The sequence below is a fragment of the Solanum verrucosum genome, unplaced genomic scaffold (assembly GCF_900185275.1).
Source record: "Solanum verrucosum unplaced genomic scaffold, falcon-dt-bn FXZP01000113.1, whole genome shotgun sequence".
In the NCBI taxonomy this organism is placed as follows: Eukaryota; Viridiplantae; Streptophyta; class Magnoliopsida; order Solanales; family Solanaceae; genus Solanum; species Solanum verrucosum.
Window position 1 is genome coordinate 1,161,629 of NW_026020105.1, and position 26,410 is coordinate 1,188,038.

Sequence of the window (26,410 nt, forward strand, 5' to 3'; positions counted from 1 at the left end):
TCTACGATAACTAAAATATGGAGATGAATATTAATGATGAACAACTCATGATCTCTCTTCTTAAATTTGTTAATGGTGTTTCTGTTCAAATTCAATTTGTCGACTTGTATGGCAATAATAAACCTTCTCAGTTATTCGATACCACCACTACTACTACTACTACTGAATATCATGTTTTTACTCAGTTAAAGAAAAAAAAGGGGAATGGTAAGAACTTCAACAGGGGAATTGTTGGTGGTGGTGGCTCATGGAAAGGAATTGACATTAGTAAACCAGTTTATGACTGGAAAAAAATCAGTGATTGGGTTCAAGAAAACTTTCCGTTTTGAGGAAAAAAATCATATCTGGATTATGAAAGAATATCGTCTTTGTGATAAATTCCTAAATGCCTTAATAAAAAGTGGTCGTATTCAGGAGGAATTTGTTGTATGTCGCATTACAAGGAGTGTCAATTCTTCTTCTCAAGTTCTCCCAATTTCTTCATCACAACCACAACAAACTGTGAAATCTTTTGTTCAAGATTTGGGACAAATCAGTGCTGCTAATGTAATTCCATCTGATCAGTTAAACAGTATTTCGAATGGGAACATCAGACAAGTTAGTTTACTCACAGAAGAATCAAAATTGCCTCAAGGCTCTGTTCATCAAGAAACTCGTCCTCATAATTATGACATTGCTACTTACCACAAACAACTTGATGCATATGCTGTCTCTGTACTCGAAACAATGGTTCCTTACATTCCGGAACCACCACAAGAAGATGAAGTTGATTCTATCCCACTTTTCTCCGAAGACTTTTTTATTGGTTATACAGATCTCTGGCTTAAGAATTGGTCATAGTTGACACAACTCAATTCTTACAATTTTCTTTGCAAGATTTTAAATTTTATCTATCAATGTACTTTCAGTTTTCTTTTAACAGTGTGGTTTCTTAATTTGGTTTAGAATTATTTTTTATGAAAATATTTCTTAAAAGGTCTCATACATGAAAATTAAACCACATTGTTTAAAAAATAATCTATTGATGGTTAGCTGCATGCATGAAACACTAAGAATAAGTTCCATATGGGTTTTCATCCACAAGTAGTTATTACCACTAAGGCTAACTGATCTGCTACACTATATATTTATAACAATAACACCAAGAAAATTAGAGTTTGCCAATTTGACGACTTCTGGTCAATGTGAACTAGAATGGAAGCACTGAGGAGATGGAAGTCTTGTTAAACTATGACTGACGTGAACTGTTGTTACTTACACCAAGTCCAGCGATTCATCTATTTCACTATAACAAATAACCAAATCTTAATGTTAAAAAAAATGGAAACCTACCAGTTTACAAGTTCAGTGATTCATTTAATTCACTATAACAAATAACCAAATCTTAATCTTAAAAAGGAAAGGAAACCTACAGTTTACAGCAGGCGGTTGATGCTCTCACTAGTATATATACACACATACACGAAAATATGAAGAGGTCAGAGCCAATGCATGTAATCTCGCGTCACCTGCGATGATAGGTCAAACAAGGTCACACTAATAAGTGACTACTTGGAACTCTTAGCCTTCTTATCAGCTGCAGCAGCCGTAGCAGCAGCTTTAGCAGCAGATTTGGCCAGGGCAGTGGGCTTCAAGGCACTTTTGGGGTTCAGTGCCTTTCTGATCTTAAAAACAGCCCAGGCAGTCCCAAAAGCATGCCCGGCAGCATCAAGCCCTTCACTGGTTGCCTTAGCTGCTTCTTCTCCATACCTACAAAACACAAATTTCACTTGTAATTCAGAACTGAACCATTAGAGCTTCATGTCTTTGTCTTTATCTTAGTCTATAACCCCACTGATAGTGTGTAATAGCACTTAGTTAAGTGCTTCCCTCATGCCCATACTATCGTGAAGAGTAAGAGAACGTGACAAAATAAATGATAATGTATTGCGATTGAAAGATGGAGGTCTGTTACCATATGAATGTCTAGTTTTGGTTTCTAGTAAATAACAGAAAAAAAACATATCTAGCCAAGATAACTGATCAATTACTTAATCTAGCTGTCAGCAATGCTAAAGTAGTAAAAAGGCGAGAAGAGAAGTTTTTCTTTGGCAATTTTGCAGATATGTAAAACTCTAAGATAACTAAGCTTCACCTGTGAGAAACAAATTCAGTTGTCACAGTGCCTGATGTAGACATCACATTCTTTCCAGCTACTTCAACGGCATCACATATTCTGCCTATTAACAAGAATATCTGCATTAGACTTCTTCCAAATTAAGTCACTAACTTGTAAACAAAAAACAAATAAATTGCATCTACTTCTGTGAAAGACAAATTGCATTGCTGTGAGAACCAGTGCATTTACTTGTGTTGAAACCACCAAACATCATCTTTCGGGTCCTCAATATACATATTGTACTCTAACTGAAACACAAGCAAGATGCATAAAGTTAATGTTCTTGTCACCCTTATGCCACCTGGCATCCTGAGTGAGAGGGGTTGGGGGAGGAAGCAGGAGCCCCCCAGTGACCCAAACATAAAATAGTTACTCAAAGTAGTCTGTTTGACAGCCCGAATGGGGCTGACTTGATCCTCTTTTCATGCAGAAAAGTGCTTCGACCAAGCTTGTCATTATATCCTAAATCGTCTACGGGTGATCAACTCATTCTTGCCATGAAGGACAAAAATTTAAAAACAACCACAAGAATCCAGAGACATATATAATGAGCAGAAATTCCCCCTTATATCAATGAATTATACTGCACTCTCCTCCATTCAAACATTACATACTACACCATTGTGCATGCAGCAGTAATACTATGTCTAATCTAGGAAAATTGATGCCATGTTTCATTTTTTAATTGAACGATTAGCTGAGAAAGGAAAGGAGGGGAATGGGAGCGATAAAGATTTTAAAGTTCTGATGGACTTTAGAAAGAGAATAAAAGGAGAGATGGGAAGGGCAAGGTACTGAAATAAAGATTGAATCTTGTATCACCTATATCTAAACAGCAAAACTAGAAAATTGAACCTGTTTTATTCACACTGGGGTAATCTAAAAGGGGAACTTTGTGAATAAAATGAGTTGCAGTTAAATGTTGAATTATACGATAAGAAACCCAACGAAAATAGACTATAACCGAAATCCTTAATTGAAAGATCAATAACTCAAGGCCTCCAAAGCCAGTAGTGGTGTTCAAAGATATCCAATAAACCGAGAAAAGAACTTGACTAGTGGTTTGGTCTGACTTGGTTTGGTGTTGGAAAGAAAAACCTGACCATAATTATTTTATTTGGTTTTAACTAGAAAAAGTCAAAGCGAAACCAAATCAAACAAACAATATATTTATACAACAACATACCCAGTGTAATCCCCCAAGTGGAGTCTGGGGAGGATGATATGTATGCAAACTTTACCCCTACCTTGTGAAGGTAGAGCGGCGGTTTCCAAAAGACCCTCGACTCAAGTAAAGCAGATATATTGATACAAATTTTATAAATATTTTATACTTTAAACATTTATTGTGTAATATAATTTGCAAGTATTTGTTACACTTTTTCAAAATTCATGTTTCTTAACATATTACTTCAAGTTTTAGCTTACAATTTTTGATGGTACAATAAGTTTTTATAGAATTATAGCCTATAAACATCTAGTAACTCAAATAAAACCCAAGTCAAACAATGTTCATTTTCATTATCTCTTATTAATAGTACTTGTTTTATGGGTTTTCATCATCTTTGTGGTTGGTGACACTATATTTGGAAGTATTAGTAACAAGTTTTGTGTTGCGGAGACTATACCGAAAACCCTGCAAAAAAAAAACCCGAAAAATCCAAGATCGAAAACCCCCCAAACTCTTGTTGGTTTGATTTGCCCCCTTAGCTCTTACATGGGCTATATGGGAGGAGAGAAGTAGGAAAGCTTTTGAAGGGAGTAAAAATGACTCTGTATATTTGAGGTAGTCTCTTGTTTATAACTTATTTTTGGTTCACTTGCTTGTATATATGATTGTGTAACTTTTGTAGAGAAACATGTTCTATAGTTGAGTCTCTACTTTTTGGTATACTGCTTGCATAGAGGAATTTTCCCAATAATTTATCTACCTTATCCCCCAAAGAAAATGCGACTAATTTTCTGATTGTTTTATATATGTTTCCTCTACAATTCCCCAGCACTCTTTATTCATGAAAACAAGTGCACTTTACAAGAGGCTTTCTTTTTTCTCATGTCATTTTGTTTTACCTTTTTTTTTCTAGGAGACAAGGTTAAATTATTGTTTGAAAGTTTCAAGAATGAGTCGCTTATTGAGTACAGGAAAAGAGGAAGAATTAGGAGAAAAAGGAAAAGAATATAATATCACTCATTGTTGCTGATGTATATGCACTGAATATGCTATTTTTGCTGAATGGTAACACTGTATAATGAATAAATGTTTTTTCAGTTTAACTTAGTTCATTTACTTTAAGAAAATCTATCAAGGTTTATTCCTTTCCCATCAGACATGTCCTTGACGCTATGAACGGCCCTATACAGTCTAAACATGATATCTTAGCTAATCCATTTGACTGTGATAATGACAATATAGGTGCTACAAAGCTACAGTTGAATTTCTTTTTTGTGACCTGAAGCAGCCGGGGAAGAAAAGGCAGAAAAGCAAATAGCGGAACTTATAGACATACAAATTCCACAAAATTGGTCAGAACAGAGAGAAACCAAAAGACGTGACTTACTAAATCCATCAAGAGTGGCAAGAACCATTTCCCCTGGTAGGAGGCTAAAGAACTTTTTTCCTGCTTTGGTATTTGCAAGGGACCTAGTAAAGAATCCTGAAACCTTCACAGCTCCAGATAGGACTCCAACTGCCACTTTCTCCGTCATTTTTGTCACTCGCTTGACCCTGAAAAAAACATTCGAAGAAATAAGTCGGTCTTTTTTTTAATGGGTAAAAGCTTTTATCCATATGGTACCGAGATGGTACAGGACCAAGTACAAGACAAAGCTACATCATCTCCACCACATTCATACTACATATCCCCCCCCCCCCCCCCCAACCCTAATATATCCAAAAAAAATCCAAATATTGGTCCCATCCTATCTAGACTGTCATTCATAACACCAAAAACAAGTCTTTGATACTTCTATTTTTAACTCTAGCAATCTGCGGTCTTTTCCCCTCAAAGCATGTCTTGTGTCTCTCCAGACAAACAGTCCAAAATATGCAAATGAGAATAGTCCTCCATATCTATTTCACACTTCTCTTGACTCTTTGAGCTCGCCAAACTTCCAACAGATTACTGATCTTCTGTGGTATAACCAAAGACACACCCATAATGTTCAGAAACAATTCCCAGCATTGTCTTGAGGAACTGCAAAGTAGGAACAAATGCGCACTGTTTCCTGCTTCCTGTTACAATAAAAACATCTGCTGCACATGGAATAGCCTCTCCTCCTTTGCAAGTAATTTTGGTTTAAACAAGTATCCCTGGCTGCTAACCAATCAAAGCAGGCATATGATAATTTCCCTTTCTGGGAGTGGAAATTGACGAAAGAAAACTTTTTGAGCTGCTTATTTCCATACTTACCATTAAAATCTAACATGGTAGTTTCTAATGCTACAGTTTAAGTATAACAGATTTTAGAATTTATAGGCATTTGTAGTAACAAGGAATATCATCAGTAATAGAAACTAGTTACACTCAGATGAACCAAAATTATCTTGGTCCGATAGATGGACTTTAAGGACACATTATTAAAACTAAATAACAGTTTTAACACATTATTTTTTTTATGACAAGGGAAACCTGGTTCTACCCTTTGGGTGCACACAGGGTAAAATCCTCGCTCCTATGCAATAGCTCGCAAACCACATAGGAGAGGTAACCCGCACTAGGCAAGCCCGGTGCGACGAGCTCGACCCAGGAGGCAAACCCCTTGCTTTCGCTGGCAAGGGGTTTCGAACTTGAGACCTCCAACATGGAAGTCCCATGCCCAAACCACTGGGCCACTCCGAAGGGTCAGTTTTAACACATTATAGCCAAAACAGTTAACAAAGTCATACATAAACTTTCATAGCCCAACAATTTACTTGGATTAGCAAAATCTCTAAAACTTTCACATCATCCTATTCTGGCAAGTGGATTATTGCATCCCCTTCTTTCCACATTCAAAAACTTAGAAACCATTGTATCCTCGTATTTGTTGTTCTATATTCAATGTAATCCCATATGTGGGGTTTGGGGAGGGTCATGTGTACACAGACCTTACCCTTACCTTGGTAAATCAGTCCAGTGATATATAAATGAACCATAGTTGATATTACCTTGTAATGACTAAAATTAGAAATCTCACTCCAAATGACCTAATATCAAGCAACCATCTCTTCCACCAATATCCTATCACTCAATGAAAGTTTGTCACAAGAAAACAAAAGAGAAAGCCTTGTGTGCACGAAAGAAAAAGGCTAAATTTTTCTAAATTCAACACTTTCACAATCACACCTTCAACTGACATTGACTCATCCCAATCGTTGAAATACAACAGGCAGTCATGTATTAATGTGGGGAAACAAAAAATCTCTTCTACTTCAATTTGCCTGCTTTCCCATTTGAAGAGAACAAACAGAAGCACTTCCTTCACATTCTACCTACATAGCCCATTAAGAATTCAACAGGTAGTCTCACTATACTTGATCTTATGCAAAACAGTCAAGATATTTAGCTAATCGTCAAGCCAGCCAAAGAGAAATCCGCCAAAATCCTAGAAAGGACATACCTTTTGATCCTCTTCAACGTCTCAGGACTGACCTCAGTCTTCGAACCTGTCTTAAATCTATTCTTCAGAACCTCATTCCCCCACTTCAATCTATCTGTAGTAACATCTCCACACCACAAAATCCCCTTTATCAAGTGTCCTGAGCCTGAAGCAACTAACTTTGCCGCAGTCGCATTGTACTCCTCCACATTGGGCGCCAATGTGGTCCAATACGCCACACATCTCTCTTCCAACACCTCCTTCTTCTTCTCCGACTTTAAATCCGCCGGTGACAACTCCTTCGCCACCGGTCCACCTAATGCTGCCGCGGCCTTCTCCTCCACTTTCTGCACTGCAAAGTTGCTGTAACTTTCCAAAATGCCATCCAACTCCTTCAATAACTTGTCCTGTCCTTTGGAAGCAATCGTCAAACCATAATTCAACGAGTCATTGGCCGAGTCACTGACTGATGATTCTTTATCCAATTCATCGTCTTTGGGAGCTTGAAATGAGAAAAAGTAATGCGAATCATCGAGCTTTACCGCGGCGAGGTCCTTAGTCAACGGCCACTGGATTTCATTTCCAACACGAACAAGTACTGCGACGATATTGTTCCCTTGTCGGAGACGATGTAGGAATAAATCGCCGGTGGCGAGTTCAACGGAATAGTGCTTGTCAATCAAGTGAAGAATGGAACCGGGGATAACGAGAAGGGTTTCTTCAAGGATTTCAGGAGGGGCAGATGGTGAAAAATGCTGTTCTTCAGGGGCAGTTTGGTCATTTTGAGGGAAGAGATTTTCTACAAGGTCGTTCATGTCAATGGTTGGATAAAGGTTTTGGCGAGAGGAAGATGAAGGGAAAGGGGCATTTTGGTCAACTGCTACTTGTGGATACATTGAAGAGGAATTAGGGTTTTTGGAAGCCATTGAAGTAGGAAGAATGATCAAAGTGAAGTTGAAGAAAAAAATTTCCGAGAAAAAAATAAATAAAGAGAAAAGGTACTTATTGGCCAAACGCGTAAAAGTACGCGTCATTGGTAGTTGGCCAAATTAACTGTCTTGGGAATTTCCCGCTATATGTTTTCGGGAGAATATAATATCATAATTTAGGAATAGAGTTTGCGATGGCTGACCCAACCCAACCCGTTATTTGGATAGGATTGGAATATAGTTTTTTAAGCCCATTTAAAACTAGAGCTTATAAGTTTGATCCATAAAAGCCCTTGACCCTTGAGGTTTGATCTGGGTCGTGTCGGGGTTGGCCCATGGGTCAAAACTATTTATTGAAGGGTAACTTATAATAATCTCACTAGTATATGAGTTAATTACTTAAATGCACACTACGTTGTGATATTATGAATCTTACCAAAATTTGGTACGATCGAATACATGTATCTCGGGATACATGAACTCAAAATTAGGTTAAGTTGTTCTAATTACACTTTATCCAGTTGGATTCGCTTGTATCTAGGATATATAGACAAATCATGCACCCTCGCCTCCCTCCCATCATGCTTGCCACTCTCTTATCCGGCACGCGTATCTGGGATCTAGACACATGTATCATAGATACATGCTAATTACACTAGATTTTTTGCTAGTGTTATTAAAACAACACTATTGTTTGTCATATTTGATTTGAAAATCTTCTCATTTTTTTGATGTTATAGAATTTTAAATTTGAAAAGAAAAACAAAACAAAAAAAAAAAAAAGGCTAGCTCGCCCCAGCCCTCAGTCCTTCTAGGATTGGATAGGGTTGAACATTTTCAGGCCCTTTCAAATGAAGGGCCGACCCGCCCTAGTCCTTCAAATTCCTTGGCCCGCAAGGCTTGGATCAGGTGGGGCTGAGCCGACCCTTTTGACAACTCTATTAACTTTGTACCATATTTAGTTTGAAATATTAGTTAATTTTGAAATAACATTGATAAAATAAGTTATGCATATATTTTCATTTTCATTTGTAAAAACCAAAAAGTTGAGTTTTAGTTACTCTACTTATATTCATTTAGAAAATGTTTTATACAATCTTATGATAATTTATAGGGTGGATATCCTATAAAATATCCTATGGGACTTTTTGAGATTATATACCAAATGAACTGTATTTATATTAAAATTGCAAATTTTAAATTATGTGGGATATTTTTTCTTTTTCAACTATTAAAAATAGGACAATGATATCCTTTTATCTAAGTTAGGTTCTAAAATAATTCTCATGGCTTGCCAAACTGGCGTAGTTATGTCCTCAAACTATGATTTAGGTTCGATTTTTTTTTTTAATAAAGGACAAAAAATATTTGTCTATTATTAAAATATGATAATTGTAACTTTTTTATTTGATTTTAGTACTAAAAAACCCTCTTCATCATTAGCCAATTTGCAAAGTAGTTGCAAAATCACATAATTACTAGAAATTATTAGTGTGTTAATTTTAATAATGTGTATATATATGATGAAAGATAGAAAAGATCTCAAGAAAGAACTTAGTAAAGCAACACAAAAGAAAAAAAAAAAAAAACAGCCAATAAGCAAGCTGTAATTGAATTGCAATCAACGGAAAAATTTCATATCTCATCAACCAAGAAAACTATCGAACATAATTTATACCATCATAAATCGAGGAGAATTCATAAGGAACCTATCAAGAAGCCCTCAATCAAGAAAGTAATCATGACGTAAATCTTATTTGGAGTCCCTAAATCTTGTCTAGAGAGAATTTTTTTCTTAAAGTTGATCAACGGACTAATTGATTGAAAGTCAATCAAGATCTTATTTTTGGAAATAAGATTTTCTTTTTCTTTTTTAAGGATCAAATCTCTTCTCAAAAGACCTTCAAGCTAATCATCTATTTTTATAAAGTCTTGATTGAAAAAAAAAATATCAACACATCTGACCCAACTCTGAAGCTTTGTCATACTTTTAACAAATATTTTTTTTTCAGTGAATTACTGTGTATTTAACAAAGTGAAGAAAGAAAAATATTATTCGTAAGACTTTGTATCAAAAAAAAAAAAAAATTTTAAAAAGAGAAAAAGTTGAGTGTAGACGTAGGAATTATACTCGGCAAGCATTGTACAAGTCATACTCAAAAGCTAAAAAAATAAGGAGATTGGACTAAGATTCATTTTGAATCCCAATCATTATAAAAATATTTGTTGTTAAATTTTCTTTCAACATTTTATTGTTTATTGTTTTTCTGTTAAATAGTTGACTACTAGAAATAAAAAATCGATTGAAAAAAAAAAGATCAATTCATCCGTCCTTTACACTTCCAATTGATATCATATCTATTTGTTTTATAACAAGTGAGAAAAAATGATGTCTCAACAAATCACCAATGTAATGTCATTTCAAGAAGAAACTTCACAACTCAGCCCCTCTTTACTTTAATGAAAAATATTGCTCACACTGAAAAGTAAGAATGGAGACCTTCATCAAGTCATATGATGTTAAGATATAGAGAGCCATCAAGCTTGAAGTTATTACTATTCTCCTTACTAGGAAAGATGACAAATGAGTAATGATGGACAAGCATAATACAATTTTTGGCAAAGGGAACTCCTCTGTCTTATATATTTATCATTAATGTAAAGAAGTTATGATTGGACTAACATATCCTTAATTTCCTTTAACAAATTCTTTAAGTGCTATTTCTCCACAGGACAGGACCTCCCTAGTCCCTACCATATCGTTATTGCAAACACTGATTTTGTTCCACGTTCTTCTTTCGTTTCTTGTTGGAAGAATTAATTGACTAAAATGGAACATATTCAGAGTTGTAAATAATGATATTCTATTTCTTTATAATTTAAAAATGACAATGCTATAAAGTTGTTGCTTTGAAAGCTTAAAAGTAGAAAATAAAGCAGAAATACTCATTATAATTCAAATAAAACATTTTATGGACTCCAGAACAATAACTAAAGTATAGTAATGTGTCAAAAGAAATCTTCTTGAAAAGAATAATAATTAAAAAAAACAAGAAAATGAAGCATAAAGAAGGAAGTTGCAAGCGTTGGAGCCTCTGACGATAACATCTCAAGGGAATGACAATTCCTAATAACTCAACAACAATAACAATATACTCCGTGAGTGAGGTCTCGAGAGGGTGGTGTACGCAGATCATAGCCCTACCTCGTGGAGGTAAAGAGAGTGTTTCCAAAGGACCCTCAGCTCAAGTATAACATATCAAAATTAGACTAATCGGCTCTAGCAGACAACCCACATTCTTTTATTCTCTTCTTTTTTCTTCACGTTTCTCTGATTTCCAGAAAAAGGCGAAGACTCGACTGGTTGCAAATTGATACTTGACATTACAGCGCGAAAAATTGCATCATTATACAAGTGAAGTTTATTTACTTACAAAACAGTACACACATTTGGACTAACAACAAAACAATAGCTATAGCTTTCTGTCTCTCAGTAAAATCAAAAATTGGCTTCCCAGATCTATTACAAAGAAAAAACGCCACTGCAATACCTGTGCAAATTAAGAAAGTTAACATGAGACCAACAATATTCCAAAGATAGGGTTAAACCCTTTTCACTGCAATGGGTTTACTGGAAAGTCTAACTTATATATACACAGTGCGCGAAAGAAATTTCAATGAAATTCGTAATCTGAAAAACAAGGTGGATTGTACTTGCTACAATAGGTTAAAATGTATATATTTTTAGGGCCAGATATATGTAAGTTAAATCCTATTGGAAACATAAGAAAACAGGGAGCTCATAGAGAACTTATTGATGCACATGTAGGTTCAAAAAATCCTTGTGATTTCAGAAGTACTTCATTAGAACTTAGAAGTGAAAATTTTCAGTAAATATGATTTTGGCTTGGAAACTTCGCTGGTGGAGATTTTACCTGTCACTGAACTTTTCAACAGCCTCAGAAGCGTAAAGAAGGGTTTCATTGGCTTTCTCAAGTACCATATAAAGCTCCTTCCCTCGTGTCAACCGAGAAATCACCCAAGCACCATTTTTTGCTCTAATGCATATTTCTTGGTCTTTCTCGCAGTCAGAGTCATCACATTTAGCTCTGCTCTTTTCTAAGTCAACCTCTCCTCGAAGCTTACTCATTGCAACTAAAGAATCCTGCACACGTAATCAGACTTTTTAGAGTAACAGTTAAAACTAATATTACAGTACACAAACCTGATCACCATGGCTAAATCATCCCATGAGAAAAGAACATTACCAATTCATGATTAACTCTCATTAAGCAAATGTTTTGTGAACTTAACAAGAAACTGGTCACGTGGTAAATGTTTAGTAACACAGGCACTCATGCATCAAGGAAAATGTCAGAAAGTTATATTCAACATGTACAGAGAGTGTGTATCTAATTACGACATAAATATTGATTGAAAGGTAATTGGGGCTTAATAGGTCACCTAATACAAGAACTTTAGGAGCAGATTTCGGTTCTATACATCTTTAAAACAAGCTACCAAATAGATGTTTGTCAATAAATGGATGAGAGTTTTCAAAATAACAAGCAACCAAGCACCGAAATATACGGACTGTGTGGTAGCCTATTTTTTCTTTTCTAATTTTCAGTTTTACTCGCTTGTGGCAGATAGCTCATATATATTTATTTTTTTATGACAATGGAAACCCGCAGCCGCTACCCTTTGGGTGCGCATAGCTCATATTAAGAGTGCAAGGTAGCCAAAAAACTCATTATGAGCCACATGCAAAAACCTAAGCATCATGGAAGCCACAACAAACACCTCACTTCCAAAGGAAGCTAACAAGAAGTCTCCAACATATCAAATTACATGGGCTCCGAAATTCAACTTATCCAAAAATACAAAAACCCCAAAATTAATGTAAATTCACTTTACCAATACTTAATTTTGTATAAGCCTTCCGACAGCAAGCACAGAAAGATGCAATTTAGCTCGCTCAGCTATACCGATATAATAATAACTCCAATAAATATCTTATCTTCAAAATTTCACTAGTAGTGAGATTCTAAAAGCTTTGACAACCAAAATAAGGAAAGAGGAAGTGATCCAACCTTTGTAAGCGTTGTTACTTTTCCAGGTGGGGATGCCCGAGAGATGTATTTATCACCATCCACAAGTAAGTAGCGGTAACCACTCACATGATATGCATTCTCACCACCCCATCCTCGGGATAGTTTCTCTTCAACTTTGAATATTTTGGGTGAGGCCTAAAATTACAAGATATGTCATTAACTGATCAATATAATAATTCCATCTATCACAATTATGCTCGCCAAAGGAATATCAATCTCAAAAGCAGCGAATATTTTCAGCAAACGAAAATGGGAAGGGAAAACCCACGGAGAACACAAAGAAACATAATCTTGATAAAAGCACTATGATTGATATTTATTTCAGTTATTTTCACTTGAGCTCATATATTTGTTTTCTGTTTTTCTTCTCAAGGAACTTGGCAGAATCTTCTTGCATCAAGTGATTATCACTTCTACTTGTGCCCACTCGACTTATGAGGAGTCAAACCAAGATTAGCTTCGCTAGTAACCACTACTAGCCACTATTTAAAGTCTTCTAAGAAGGCCTGTAAAACCTAGAGCAACAATATACAGATCGGATATGTATTTGTCAACTAAATAAGGCACGAAAACAAAAGGAGAGGAAACCCAGGACCCAGTACAGTGAGCTTCTTAGTAAGGAAATGTCGAGTTTAGAATACAATTAACTTGATACTATTATTAAGTTTGTCAACTAAATAAAATATAGAAGAGGCTTAAGTAGTTATCTCCTTTCCTAGTCAAGAATTCACAAGAGAAAAAACATGGGATACAAAATGTCTAGGACTGACTCTACTTTTGTACACCAAGGAATTCAGTTAATAACCAATCTTAATTACGTCAGAATGATTTAGTAGTTTGTAACTTCTAATTTTGACAAGGGTAAATTATAGATTTCCTTCCATTTTATATTTGCAGTCAGATTGACCTAATGTGTCAGTCTGAACCCATAGTAAAATGCAAGATTGCACATACTGAAACAAAAAATGAAGAATTGGTGGGGTGATTTACAATCCACGACAGTTCAAAATTCCATGAGATACACAAGCTTGGGAGTTGCTATAGATCGCCATGAAGGAAAACTTTCAATCTATTGCCAATATAAACTGAAAAGAGTTCCGATTTTCCTGCTCATAAGAGATTGGCATTTCCCCTTTCTTCGTTCATCCCAGATGCAACAGTACAATAAACTTTTATTTCCTTGATTGTCCATTCTGTCACCAGATAAATTAGGTTTTGCCAGCAACTACTCCAATAGCCTCCCACCTTCACCCTTGCTAACCATTTATCATTGTACATATCCCCAACAAAAGAAGAGGAAATAGAGACACCTTCCTCCTTATATAGAAGGTGTGAGGTATAAAAAGGTCCAAGCTCCCTAGTGACTTTATGCAATTACTTTCTTTTCTGAGAATTGGTAAGTTCTTTATGCAATTACTTTCTTCTCACATCCACCATTGTTAACGTTAACCAAATGCAGAAAATCAACAAGAACCAGGCAGATATTACTAGGCTAACCCTTATCCATAGCAACACAACAACAACAACATACCCACTGAAATCCCACTAAGTGGGGTTCGGGGAGAGTAGAGTGTACGCAAACCTTACCACTACCTGGTGGAGGTAGAGAGGTTGTTTCTGAAACCCTTATCCATAGCCAATGTGAAATTAAGACGAAAAGATTATAATTAACCCACTGAGTTTTATCTTTCAATGTTTCAAAAGAGATCATAGAAAAGCTTTAAGATATAAAGATAAATTTAAACCCTTTTCAAGCCCTGCTGCTATAAATTCCAATTTACAGAATGATGTCCTAAACAAAGGATTCCTAATTTGGAAGTCAGTGAAGGTCAAAATAAACAGCCTACAACAAGAAGTGAGTTAAACAAGGACCAATTTATTTTCAAGAAAATAAGACCATTTGTTGCATTAACTTACATTCTCCAGAATTTGCTGCTTCACCACTGACAACCCTTGCTCCCCATTGTGTACAGATGTGACAGGAATGAGAAGTATTATGGTGAGGCTCTTATGCTGAAAAGCACAAAGATACATCCTCTCCTCTGTTTGCTTGAGCCAAATTGTTGGACTGCTAGGACTCAAGCTGCCAACTTCTGTGCCCCAAATATCAGTAACAAGGAAACCATCCTTCCCTTTGGACCATTTCTCATGCTGTAAGGGCCTAACAACCTGATAGCTACGAACTCCAACTGGAGAAGTATCGCGTGAGTTGTAGTACCGGTCCAGAACAGAGTTAGAGCTTGTTGATAAAGACGCAGAAGCATTAGAAGTAGTACTTCCTTTGCGTAAATAGGACCAGGAGCTAGGTCCAGCGGACAGAGCATTTGGGGTCAACCTCATGACAGTGTACGTGAATAGGTTAATCAGGTCATCCTGAAAAGATGAATAGTGACCATTCATGATTAGAGCAAAACGTGCATTTAAAGGATCCCCCATATATAGTTGGTCAATGCAGACATTACTGGTTTTGAATTGTAACTGCTTCTATAACAAAGTTACTAAAGATAAATCTGGGAACTAGCATAACCTGACCAAGATGATCGCCTAGTTAAGTTGGGACCACCCCGGGTTGAACCAGCCCAAGCTGGTTTCAGCTTAGCGCTGGGCTAGCAAAAATTCTTATAGTTTGGGTCCGGTCTAGGACCAGGACCACTAACCGATTGTACCGGTTCTTTGGTGGGCAGGGCCGGGATTTATTAAAACTTTTATCATTGTATCTATTTAAATAGATTTTGGCAATAATTATTTTAAAAAATGTGAACTGTAACTTTTAAAATTAATCTATTTTTTTTAAAAAATATTATTGGAAAACGTAAATGTGACATGTATTTGTTTAATAGTTTGTAAATTAAAACACAAAATACTTGAGGAAAAATAAGTAAAATAAACAATAGCTATTAGACTATTAGATTTAACGGAAGTACAAATTTTAAAAAAATCATTTCATAAACAAAAAGTTAACAAAAGAAATCTCAATCTAATATAATGAGATAGCATAATCATGTTCGAATATATTTCGTTCTTTTGTGTTTGAATCATTGTTGACCACTTGATTTCTTAGTTCAGCTTTAACCCAACCTTCTAAGTTAACAAGAACCTCTGCTGTATTCCCCGAGAGATGCAACGGCACAAACTGGAATCACCAGTTTTAGTTTTTATTTTTGGTTTGTAGTGTTCTTTTCCCTGACGATCACAGACTGTCCAATTTGGAAGTAGTTTCCCTTTGACCCAATTCATAGGCTAGAAGTCCTGAAATTGGCCCAAACCTAAGCCTGGACTAGCCAGGCCCAGTAAACCTTCCTGGGTCTATTTTCTGGGCCAGTTTCCTAGGCTAACCCTATCCAACTGCCAGGTCTAACAAGACTAGAAGTATAAAGAGGGAAAGTTCAAGTAAAAATGAGAGAGAGAGAGAGAAGCCTACAGGAGAAAGAGTTGTGGACACCAGCAAATCCTGGAACATGATCAGTGAGTAGCTCTGTTTGCAGCCAGCACATGATTCTAGCACTCTTACAAGTGACTGCGAATGCCAAATGCAAGAAACTGTAATTAGAATGGCAATAGATCAAAAGATGATGGCATCTGCACAATAACGTTACCCTTACTAACAAAAATTACATTGAGGCATTGGATTTCATACACACCTCAATCAAGAGGGGACATAAAAAATAGAGGTCAAATAATCAGTTAGGCCATTTATTATTTTTGAGAATTGATAGCATTGTCTATTTCGGCATTAAGGGTATGCTGGAAACCTTTTAGAAAATCAGAAAAGAACAAAAAGTAATACTAAGAATTCTACAAATTGATCTGAATCCTCCAATTTTATCTCTTTACACCAAAAATATAGAGATACAATGCAATTCTATTTAACCTTGAGAATGAAATTCGATATATCTTCAAAATTCCTATTATTCATCTCTTTCCACACTGTCCACCAAATGCAATGTGGAATTAAATTCCACTAGGTCTTCTGTCCCTTTCTACCTCCTCTCCTAATCCAGCACCTCATCAAATCAGTTGTATGTTCTTGCATTGTCCATTTCACTTCTGAAAAGTTGAGAAGCATGGACCATATTTGTGATGTGATAGTACAGTGTAAGAATAGGTGACTAGTAGTTTTCCCTATCTTCCCACATAAAGAGCACCAGGAAAGTATGATCCTTCCTTTCCTCCTCACAACTACATGTGTCAAACATGCCTTTTTGATGACCAACCAAGTAAAGCACTAAACTTTTGTTGGTGCTGAATTCCTCCAAATCTTTTTCCATAAACTCTGATGTCCGCTGCTTTGCAGGTTGCACTCCTCCTTGTATGCCCTGCCAACTATGAAGATCCCATCCTCACTGTGAGACCATCTAACTATCTAACTTCATCATTGGTTGTATTAGTACCTGCAAAATCCCCCACTTCCTACAATAATTTGGCTACTCTCTCTATTTTCCAATCATTTTGTAGCCTTTTGAAATAAAAGTTCCAACCTTGTTCTATCCAGCAAGCACTGATCATTGCCTCAGAATTAGTGCACAAAATAAATAGATCAGGAAACGGGTCCATCATGGATGCCTGTTTGATCCATACATCCCACCAGAATCTAGTTTTCCTTCCCTCCCCCACCTTGAAATGTAAATTTGGTTCTAGCTTGAGCCATAAGTTTCTAATAGCTCTCCTAGCCCCCACTCCAGTCTCCATAAGCATCCATGCTTTCCTTACTACACCAGAATCCATCCTCCCCATATTTACATTTAATCAAGTCTTTCCACAAAGTTTGCCTCTCCTCAGTATATTTCCACAACCATTTTATCAAAAGGTAGTTGTAATGCTTCCTCAAATCTCTGATGCCCAAACCACCTTTATCTTTTCTATGCTAAACTGCCTTCCACTTGACTAGATTGTATCCTTTGATCTCTTTGCAGCCATGCCAAAGGAAATCTCTCCTAAGTTTGTCCGATTTCATAGCCATCTTTGCAGGTAGAGGAAAAAGAAACATAACATATGTTGGGAGAGAGAGAATCTAGGACAAAGTTGATAATGATGTGTCTACTACCAAGGGAAATATATTGTGTTTTCCATCTAACTAGTCTCTGTTCAGTCTTATCTACTATGTTGTCCCATTTCTCCAAATCTGTGTGTTTATTGCCTAGAGGCATACCTAAGTAGGTTGTGGGAAATTTTTTCACTTTGCAACCCAAAATGTTAGCTAGCCTCTTGATGTTTGTCACATTCCTGATGGGATATAAACTGCTCTTTCCCCAATTAATGTTCAAACCTATAGGAGCTTCAAAAAAACAACAAAATTTGTTTGATGAAACTAAGTTACTCCTCATGTGGCTCACAGAAGATCATTGTGTCATTTGCATAAAGTAGATGACAAAGTTCTTTACTATCACCATTGTTACCACTAATTTGGAAACCTCTCATCCACCTGTTTTGAGTAGCAATCCTCATCAAACTATCAAACCCCTCCATTAGCAGGATAAATGAGAAGGGAGATAGATCACCCTTCCTGATTCCCCTGCCTGAAGAGAAAAATCCCACAGGTTCGTCATTTATAAGAATTGAGAATCTCACCATGCTTATGCAGAATTTTATCCATCTCACACATCTTTTTCCAAAACCCATTTGTCTCAAATTGTTCAACAAGAAAAAAAAACCCCAATTTACATAATCATATGCCTTCTCAATGTCCAACTTGCACAGTATCTCTAAGGTGTTCCCTTTCCAACTAGACACAACACACTCACTTGAAATGAAAGCAACATCCAATATTTGTTTTCCTTTAATAAAGGTCATTTGGTTTTTGTTGACGAGCTTATCAATCACCTTTTTCAACCTTTCCGCCAGTAATTACGGTATAACTTTATAAACTACAGTAATCAGACTTATTGACGTGAAGTCCTTTAGTTCTGCAACACCTATTTTTTGGGGATGATTGCTACAAAAGTAGCATTAAAGCTCTTCTCAATCTTCTGAATAGCATAGACTTCCTGTATAGCCTTTATGATATCCTTTTTCAAGATCTCCCAAAAGGAAAAATAAAAGGATTATGGAAAGACCATCAGGTGCTTTCTCCATAGTACAGAGTTTTAAGCAACCCAAGATCTCTCTCCTCAAAAAGACTAATTTTATTTGCTCCTCTACACTGATGTTTGCGATCCCCTATAACTGTAGCTCAGGCCTCCACTCCTCTGGTTCTTTTTACAAATTTTGGTAGAAGCTTTTGATGGTCTCTTAACTGATAAAAGGGTCATTTTAGTATTGCATCCATCCACCATGAGAGACTCAATGGAATTGTACCTCTTGTGAGAAGTAGCTACTCTATGAAAAAACTTAGTAACTTTATCCCCCTGCTTCAGCCACAAACCCGGTATAGTCCCTAATGCGGGATTTGAGAGGGTAAAGTGTACGCAGACCCTACCACTACCTCGAGGAGGTAGAGAGGTTGATTCCGGAAGACCCTCGGCTCGAGTAACGATTATCAGAGTTGCTAACAGAACAATACAAAGGTAAAGAGTACATAGAAAATAATAATGAAAACATAACATACCGATGAGGGGCAATAACCATAACTAACTAATGTGATAACGAAGTACAGTAAATGATGAGGAATAACAAAGGTCGTAAGATAGGCCAACTAAGAGACAAACGCTACTAGTACTAGTAAAAAATAAGAATCAGGAAACAAATGCAATGCACCAATCAATCCTACTAGGAAATAAGACGACGCTCAACTACCTATTAACCTTCTACCCTAATTCGCGACCTTCATAACTTCCTGTCTAAGGTCATGTCCTCGGAAAGTTGGAGGAGTTGCACCACAACGAGGATTCTTGATCTATGCCTCCACCTTATTTCTTCATTCTAAACTACTTACTCATAGGTGATAGCCAACTTTTTTTTGTTGGACCTCCTCCACTGTGAGCATTCTTTTGTTCCTGCACAGCTTCCCATTTGGCCAACTCCTCCATAATCTCCTCCTTCCGTGCTTTACAAATGTTTCGGTTATTCTTACTTCATTCCTTCATCTTTCCTTGTAACAATTTCAGCTTTTCTGCTAGAACAAAACCTGGGTTCCATTTATTGCAAAGACGCTGCCACCACAATCTCACCTCTTCCTTAAATCCTTCCACTCTCATCCACCAATTTTCGAATTTGAAATAGAACTTCTTGAAATTCAGATCCCCACATGCCTGTAAGAATTGGGTTGTGGTCAAATCCCACCTTACGCATTGTAGTTTGCCCGATAAGAGTGACTGCTCCTCTCATTGTGAGCAATAAAAGCAACTATCAATTCTGAAAGTTGTATGTTGTTGTTGTTGTTGGAGAGATTATATCATTCAGTATGTTTGAATTCTAAAACTCCATTAAAGTTGTGTAGCACATTACTCTGTTTAAGAGTGTGCCGAAAAGGTGGTAATGACTTGCGGCCCTCTTAATACACAGTGCACTTTGAAGTTGAGACATTCCAAAAAAGAAACATAGTTCACATGAATTGCCCAAAAGAGAAAGAAACAAGAATCAGGAAGGTTGGAAAGACCACAAAAAATGTTTAGATTTACTGTCTAAGATGTTACCAAATTACATATATTATCTATTTTCCTATAGTATAGTAGCTGTAGGCAGAATCTTTTACGCAACTCAAGATGAGAGTTTAAAATTTTGTTATCTCACAAAAGAGAGATGGAGAGAACGTTAAGCTACAGTTGTTCATTATTAAAGCTGTTATTAGCTTAAGTTTTAGCTTTGTCGCTATAAACATATGTTCTAATAATGTTAATGAGGTCATGGTGTACATGCTAAAGGTGGAAGATAAAGCAAGTCCACCAGATGTTTGATATACTGAGACTTTGGAGTTTTTGGAACTATTCCTCCAACTACACGGGGCTAGCCGATTAGAAGGCTAGCGTAATAGCTAAAGGAAATGGTGATAACCAATTTTTTCTTTCATTCCTAGAGTGTGAGTTCCATTACATGAAGATCTCCCGGCAATCAAGTAGGGACAGCTAAAAGTGTAAAAGTAGTGAACAAACATGTGTGTAAACCTATATGCTTGAGCTAATAATCTTTATTCTTCCTTACACAGTGGACTGGAACACTTAATCTTTATTAAGGCATTCATAAAATAGAACAGCGCCAAGTGTTTCAGTAATGACATCATGATTAATTTCTAAAACGATAGTAGCTGGGATTTTCTTGGACATCAAGATGCCATGACCTTTTGGCAGAAGCTATCATGTGAAAAGAGTGAATTATGGTGGCTTTAGATTAGACCAGAGAAGCCAGAACTTGCTCCTAACTAGAGCAAATCAAAGCAACTGTGCAAACCTGATCAATTTTTGTCAACAAGATGAGCACACAGACACAGAGCTGAGCAATATAATGAATAAATCCAGCAAAACAAATAAATCCACAGATTTATGATTTATCTATTCGTCCCAGTATGGCCAGGCCTTCAGTGTAATCAATAAACTGACAAGACAAACCTGAACTTCAAGTGCTGCCTCCCTCCCAATAGTCAACATCTGTACCATTCCACGCTCCTTCAAAGAGTCACGGAAATTTGGCAAGTGAAGCTTCTTCCCAGAAAGAAAATCTGCCACAGAGGAAAATTAATAGGCAAAGCATTCAAGATGCAGTCTAATGTTCAAATTGCACAAACTGAAATGAACTTATTAGATACAGAAGCTACAGTATTACCCCAGCAGCGAAATTCCAATGAAGGCCGCTTTTCAAATGCTGACAATCATGACTTGCAATGAAATAATTTGAACAGGAATATTTTCTTATAAAAGTGATAAAATGCATATTTTCAAGGTAGCTAATGATGCCTCACCACTTAAATAATCCATGATGAAATAATACAAATGTGTCCGGGTAAGCCCTCCACTTGGTTCTCTATCAAGTAATGCTCTTATGGACCCATGAAACATCACAAAGAGAGAGTGAACTTCTTTAAGAACACTTCGTAAAGCAGCAGTCCGCCATATGGCTTCTGACTCACTTTTTTCCACAACCTAATACCACCAGAAAAGCAAATACATAACAGAAGAGTCATAAAGCATAATAAATTTCTTCTGCAATGGAAATAAAACGTGAGGAAATTTGAGTTAGTCCAAAAGATGTGTGCATCAAGCCTTTCTTGTTTTCATAAGAAAATCATACTTAGCTTCCTTGTCAAAAAGAGGCAAGTCATACTCACCTTCTTTTTTTTTTGAAATTGATAACTTGTCATACTCATCTTTTCACCAACAAGAAATGATAGTCATGCTTAATTCATTCCATCTTGTCCAGTCAAATTTATTAAAGAATTTCTGGGAAATCTATTTCACAGCCAACTACATATACAAATCATAGTATTGCATTAAGCACCCTATTGAATTAGAGATATTATACTCATCGACATCATAGAAAATATTGATACAACTCCATAAATCACTGGTGTCTCTCAAGGTTGTTATGTCTATATCCAGCATGAGACCAACCTTACTCCATTGTTAGACCGTTAACGACATGTCTGAGCATGCCAAGAAGTAGGGACCTGCCATGGTCAGTACGGAAGTTTTGCAACTATGATGTTTGGCAGTTTATTTAGACTTCAACCAGAAGTATTATGGAACAAAATTTCCTTTTGAGTTACCACTTCTCTAGTTCTCTTTTCATTCTCCCTAATCTAGTCCTCAATCTTCTAGACTTCAGTTCACTCCATGTGACAGTCCTGGAACTGTTCATACTAAAATTATTCAAGTATAGCAAGGACAATACAAGACGCAAGTCAGGATGTACCGGCAGATTTTATTATTTTTTTTCGTTGGATGAGGTAAATTTTTATTTAGAAACAGTACCAAGATGGTACTTCAGCAAATATTAAAAGCGGGACTTGTTTCCGTTATACATTCTGATTCTAACAAGCCTGTTAAATTATTCAAATTCAAAAGTAAATTCCGGTTCATACTCACAGATGTCAAATCTAATGCTATTTAATCTGATGGTACAGGATGTAGATATCTTAAAAGGTAACTGAACTATGAGAAATTATCTAACAAAGTCATTGAATTTTATTTTGTATCGATAAATTCACTCAACTTACAGCTTTTATCTTTAAAAATCATTTAACTACATTAATGCTTAAAATAATTTTAACATGACAAATTAAATTAATTTTTATGCTATTTAATAATAAACCCAAAAATAAACAAAATTATAGAATCTATTTAAGTTATTCCATATAATCATATACCCCGTGAGTAAGCAAAATTGTAGAATTTTTTTAATTTTTATGCCGTGTATATTTTTTCTCCTTATTTGACATGATTTTCTTTTTTCAAAATAAGTAGCTGTGTTTTTCTGGATTACAGAAGGTTACAGATGGTCAAAGTTTAATATTTTATTTGAAACACTTCTTGCCAACATTGGAGATGAAATTAAAGAGAAATAAATAAATCCAATCTGTGACATTCAGCTTAGAAGTAAAGAAAGAGGTTGAAGAAGCGGGAGATTTAGCTTTCCAGAGGAACTATGGTTTTACTCTTGAGATGAATCTAATTTACGGGGAGATTGAATATAAATAAAATAGATTTTATAATTTTGTTTATTTGTGGATTTATTATTAAATGGCTTAAAAATAATTTAATTAACCATATCAAATTTATTCTAATGATAGATGTAGTTGAATGATTTTTGAAAATAAAAACCTTAAGTTGAGTGATTATATTGATACAAAATAAAGTTCAATGACTTTACTAGATAATTTCCTAAAATTGAGTGATCTTTTAAGATATTAACTCCAGGATGTAGCATCAGATCTATGAAATTTGTGAGTTATATATCCACTTATATCCAACAAAGCTTACATCATTGAGATTATAGCCAGCCTCCATAATGATCATACTTTCAAATTGTAGCAGGTAGGACAGACCAACATCATATAATCTCCCAAAACCAGTTTAGATAATCAGTGATCACCACATGTAATTATTTAATCGTATAGTTGGCAGAACTTTCCTTCATCCAGTTCACCAAAAAATTCTTTACAATTTAACCATGACAGGTAACATGAAATGGCAGAAAAGTTCACTAATTGAATAAAGAAAAATGATTATATGAGTGCAAGAGGTCATACCATCACCATCCAGATATCACGCTCTGCCTCATAGAAAACATGAGAGTGCATCTCTGCTTCTATAACCTCACATGGAGCCTCTGGAGAAAATATTCTGCACGGAATGAAAAAATATAAAAAAGATCATCATATCACATGAAAGAGTCATCTAGCATACAACTGCAAGAAGTTGACAACAACATCCAGATGGCTCAGTTCACATATCAAGGAATATCTACCTTACAGAGCAAGAAAATGAAGATAAATATAAGATGAAGAACGACTCTTGGTCTTAAAATAACCCATCCACGTCAGAATCACATTGCTCTTCATTAAGAAAATCAATTTCAATTTAGGTACAATCATCAAGCTCTTTTTCTAAAACAACTTTAATGTCTCTAATATGAGAATACACAAACATGAGCACAGCTATCTTTCTACCTAATGATATGGCTGAAGAATCCTTTGGATAAGAATGACTATTTATGAAAGGAGATGAACAATGAAAAACATATCCCTAAAGATAAGAACTGAAGCTATATCCAGGAATACAGATTTAAAATCACATTGCAGATCAACTATTGAAACAGCATTAAAGAAGTAATGTAAAAATATAAAATCATAGCAATCCAGATATCCCATCTTTAAGCAAGAGTTTTTCGAAGAACCACATGAATCTTTTATTTATTTATTTATTTTTGATGGGTAAAGAACCACATGAATTTTTTATTAATTTATTTTTGATGGGTAAAGAACCACATGAATTTTTTATTTATTTATTTTTGATGGGTAAAGAACCACGTGAATTTCTACTCATTAATAGATACAGGTTTAGATGTGAGTGCCAGTTGCAACAAACCTGGTGAATGTTATGAGTCCTTCACTAAGCCCTATCACAGAGAGTTGGGTGGGGAAAGGCAAATCAGCAGGAAAGAAATATAAAATCTTGTCCAACTCCTGCCCTTCATGTTGACCCCTTCTCAAATCAAATATGCACAATTTCATAGCTTCACTAACAGAGCTTGCAGCCGAAATTCCCATTTATCTGCTTCCTTCCTATGACTGAGATATCAAGTTTCCAAATCACAAATTAGACTAGGTTCACAAACAAAACACAGCAAATATGAATTATCATACAAGATTTTATTGATGTAATTTTACAACACGCATGCATTACGTCTACATAGTTAACCCCTCAGCTTGTAGCCAAATTCCTTTTACACATCCCAGTTCCACAGGAACTTTTACACACCAACCAAACGTGTGTCTAATAAACACCTCTCTAAATATGTAGCAAGTGCATATTTCACACAGAAAAAGGGCGAGTGCATGGACCACTTAAAGAATCTTATCTAACAAACAAAAAAACAATCTCCTTCCCCAAGACAAACAAATCCCACCCTTCTTTTATGGTGGTTCAGCTCAAGTTTTCAAACCAAGGTATTGATCCACTGTTTCAATCTGGTTTTCAAGCTTCCAATCAGTAATAGCAATTGAACTCAACACAAAAAGTCCCAGTTCCAAAAAAGGAATCAACGGCAACTTCGAATGTTACAGGACCCAACTGCTATAAGTCTATAACCAAGATCTTGAATCAGTTCCAACTTCAATTCTTAACACACGGGAAGAATTTTCAAATAAGTTTTGTAGCAAAATAAGTGTATCCAATCAAAATTCAAACTTCAAGAACACGAATTTTCAACCTTGTAAGGACCAAGCAGAAGAAGTTCAAAAATATTTCTATACAATCTCTTTAATCAGCAAATTATTTAGCTCAAACAATAAGGGGACTGAAAATGTTGGAATCGATGATGGGAGAAAATGGTGGAATCAATGATGTCTCAGATATATTTGTGAAAATGTCTATGTAAAAAAGAAAAACCAGTAACATACAACCAGTAAAGTGACAGTATATGGTAAAGCACTAAATCTTCATTCAGTTCTTTTGCTTTATGATTATCCGAAATTCACAGGATTTAGTGTTCGTCAACTACTTAAGTCCAGAACAATAGTTACCCAGTATCACATATTAGAGTAGAAATAAATAAAATTTATCAACAAGGAAAAATTTCGAGAAAGAAAAAAAACCCCATACCTAATTTTTATAACAAAGCGCAATTATCATTGAAATTGACGAACTTTACCCAAAACCAAAAATAAATAAAATATTACTATAATAAGCAGGAAAAAAAAGAGTTATGATTGTGATCAATTAAAGAGGACCCAGATGAGATATGGTAAAAAGAAAGAATCTTGCTAAACCCATAAGATAAATCAAAGATGAGAAGGAAGCTCACCAATTTGCGGTTCATATTCTTGTTGTGATTGATCGAAAACGGAAGTGATTATTTGGTTGTGATTAACATTTTGCGATTGTTTAGATAAGGGTTCAGATTAGGAAATTACAAGGAAAAGGAAGAGGAAGTTGAAATCGGAACTGAACTTCCTCTCTCTGCGTTTGGAGTTTGGACTATGCCTATGTGTTCGTTCAATTTTTGCTTCAGGATTTATGTGAACCCAGAACGCAATTACATTT

The 26,410-nt window shown here is 35.7% G+C and overlaps 2 protein-coding genes across 3 annotated transcripts; both read right to left on the reverse strand.

The window, feature by feature from the left end:
- Nucleotides 1–1,204: 1,204 nt before the first annotated feature.
- Nucleotides 1,205–7,663, reverse strand: LOC125825228 (protein EARLY-RESPONSIVE TO DEHYDRATION 7, chloroplastic-like). The gene is made up of 4 exons (XM_049504567.1): nt 6,758–7,663; nt 4,717–4,883; nt 2,135–2,219; nt 1,205–1,749 (listed from the first exon to the last, which is right to left on the reverse strand). The coding sequence occupies exons 1-4, from the start codon at nt 7,660–7,662 to the stop codon at nt 1,548–1,550; spliced, it is 1,359 nt and encodes a 452-aa protein (XP_049360524.1). The 5' UTR covers nt 7,663; the 3' UTR covers nt 1,205–1,547.
- A 3,515-nt stretch (nt 7,664–11,178) lies between these two features.
- LOC125825139 (vacuolar fusion protein CCZ1 homolog B-like) lies at nt 11,179–26,201 on the reverse strand. 2 transcript variants are annotated; one of them, XM_049504474.1, is made up of 11 exons: nt 26,172–26,201; nt 24,734–24,936; nt 23,896–23,989; nt 21,610–21,790; nt 21,474–21,512; nt 21,260–21,369; nt 16,201–16,296; nt 14,697–15,152; nt 12,759–12,914; nt 11,601–11,830; nt 11,179–11,216 (listed from the first exon to the last, which is right to left on the reverse strand). In XM_049504474.1, exons 2-11 carry the CDS (start codon nt 24,913–24,915, stop codon nt 11,189–11,191), a joined length of 1,572 nt encoding a protein of 523 aa, XP_049360431.1. In that variant the 5' UTR covers nt 24,916–24,936; nt 26,172–26,201; the 3' UTR covers nt 11,179–11,188. The 2 variants fall into 2 exon arrangements, with proteins under 2 accessions (XP_049360431.1, XP_049360432.1); XM_049504475.1 differs by lacking the exon at nt 21,474–21,512.
- Nucleotides 26,202–26,410: the final 209 nt, after the last annotated feature.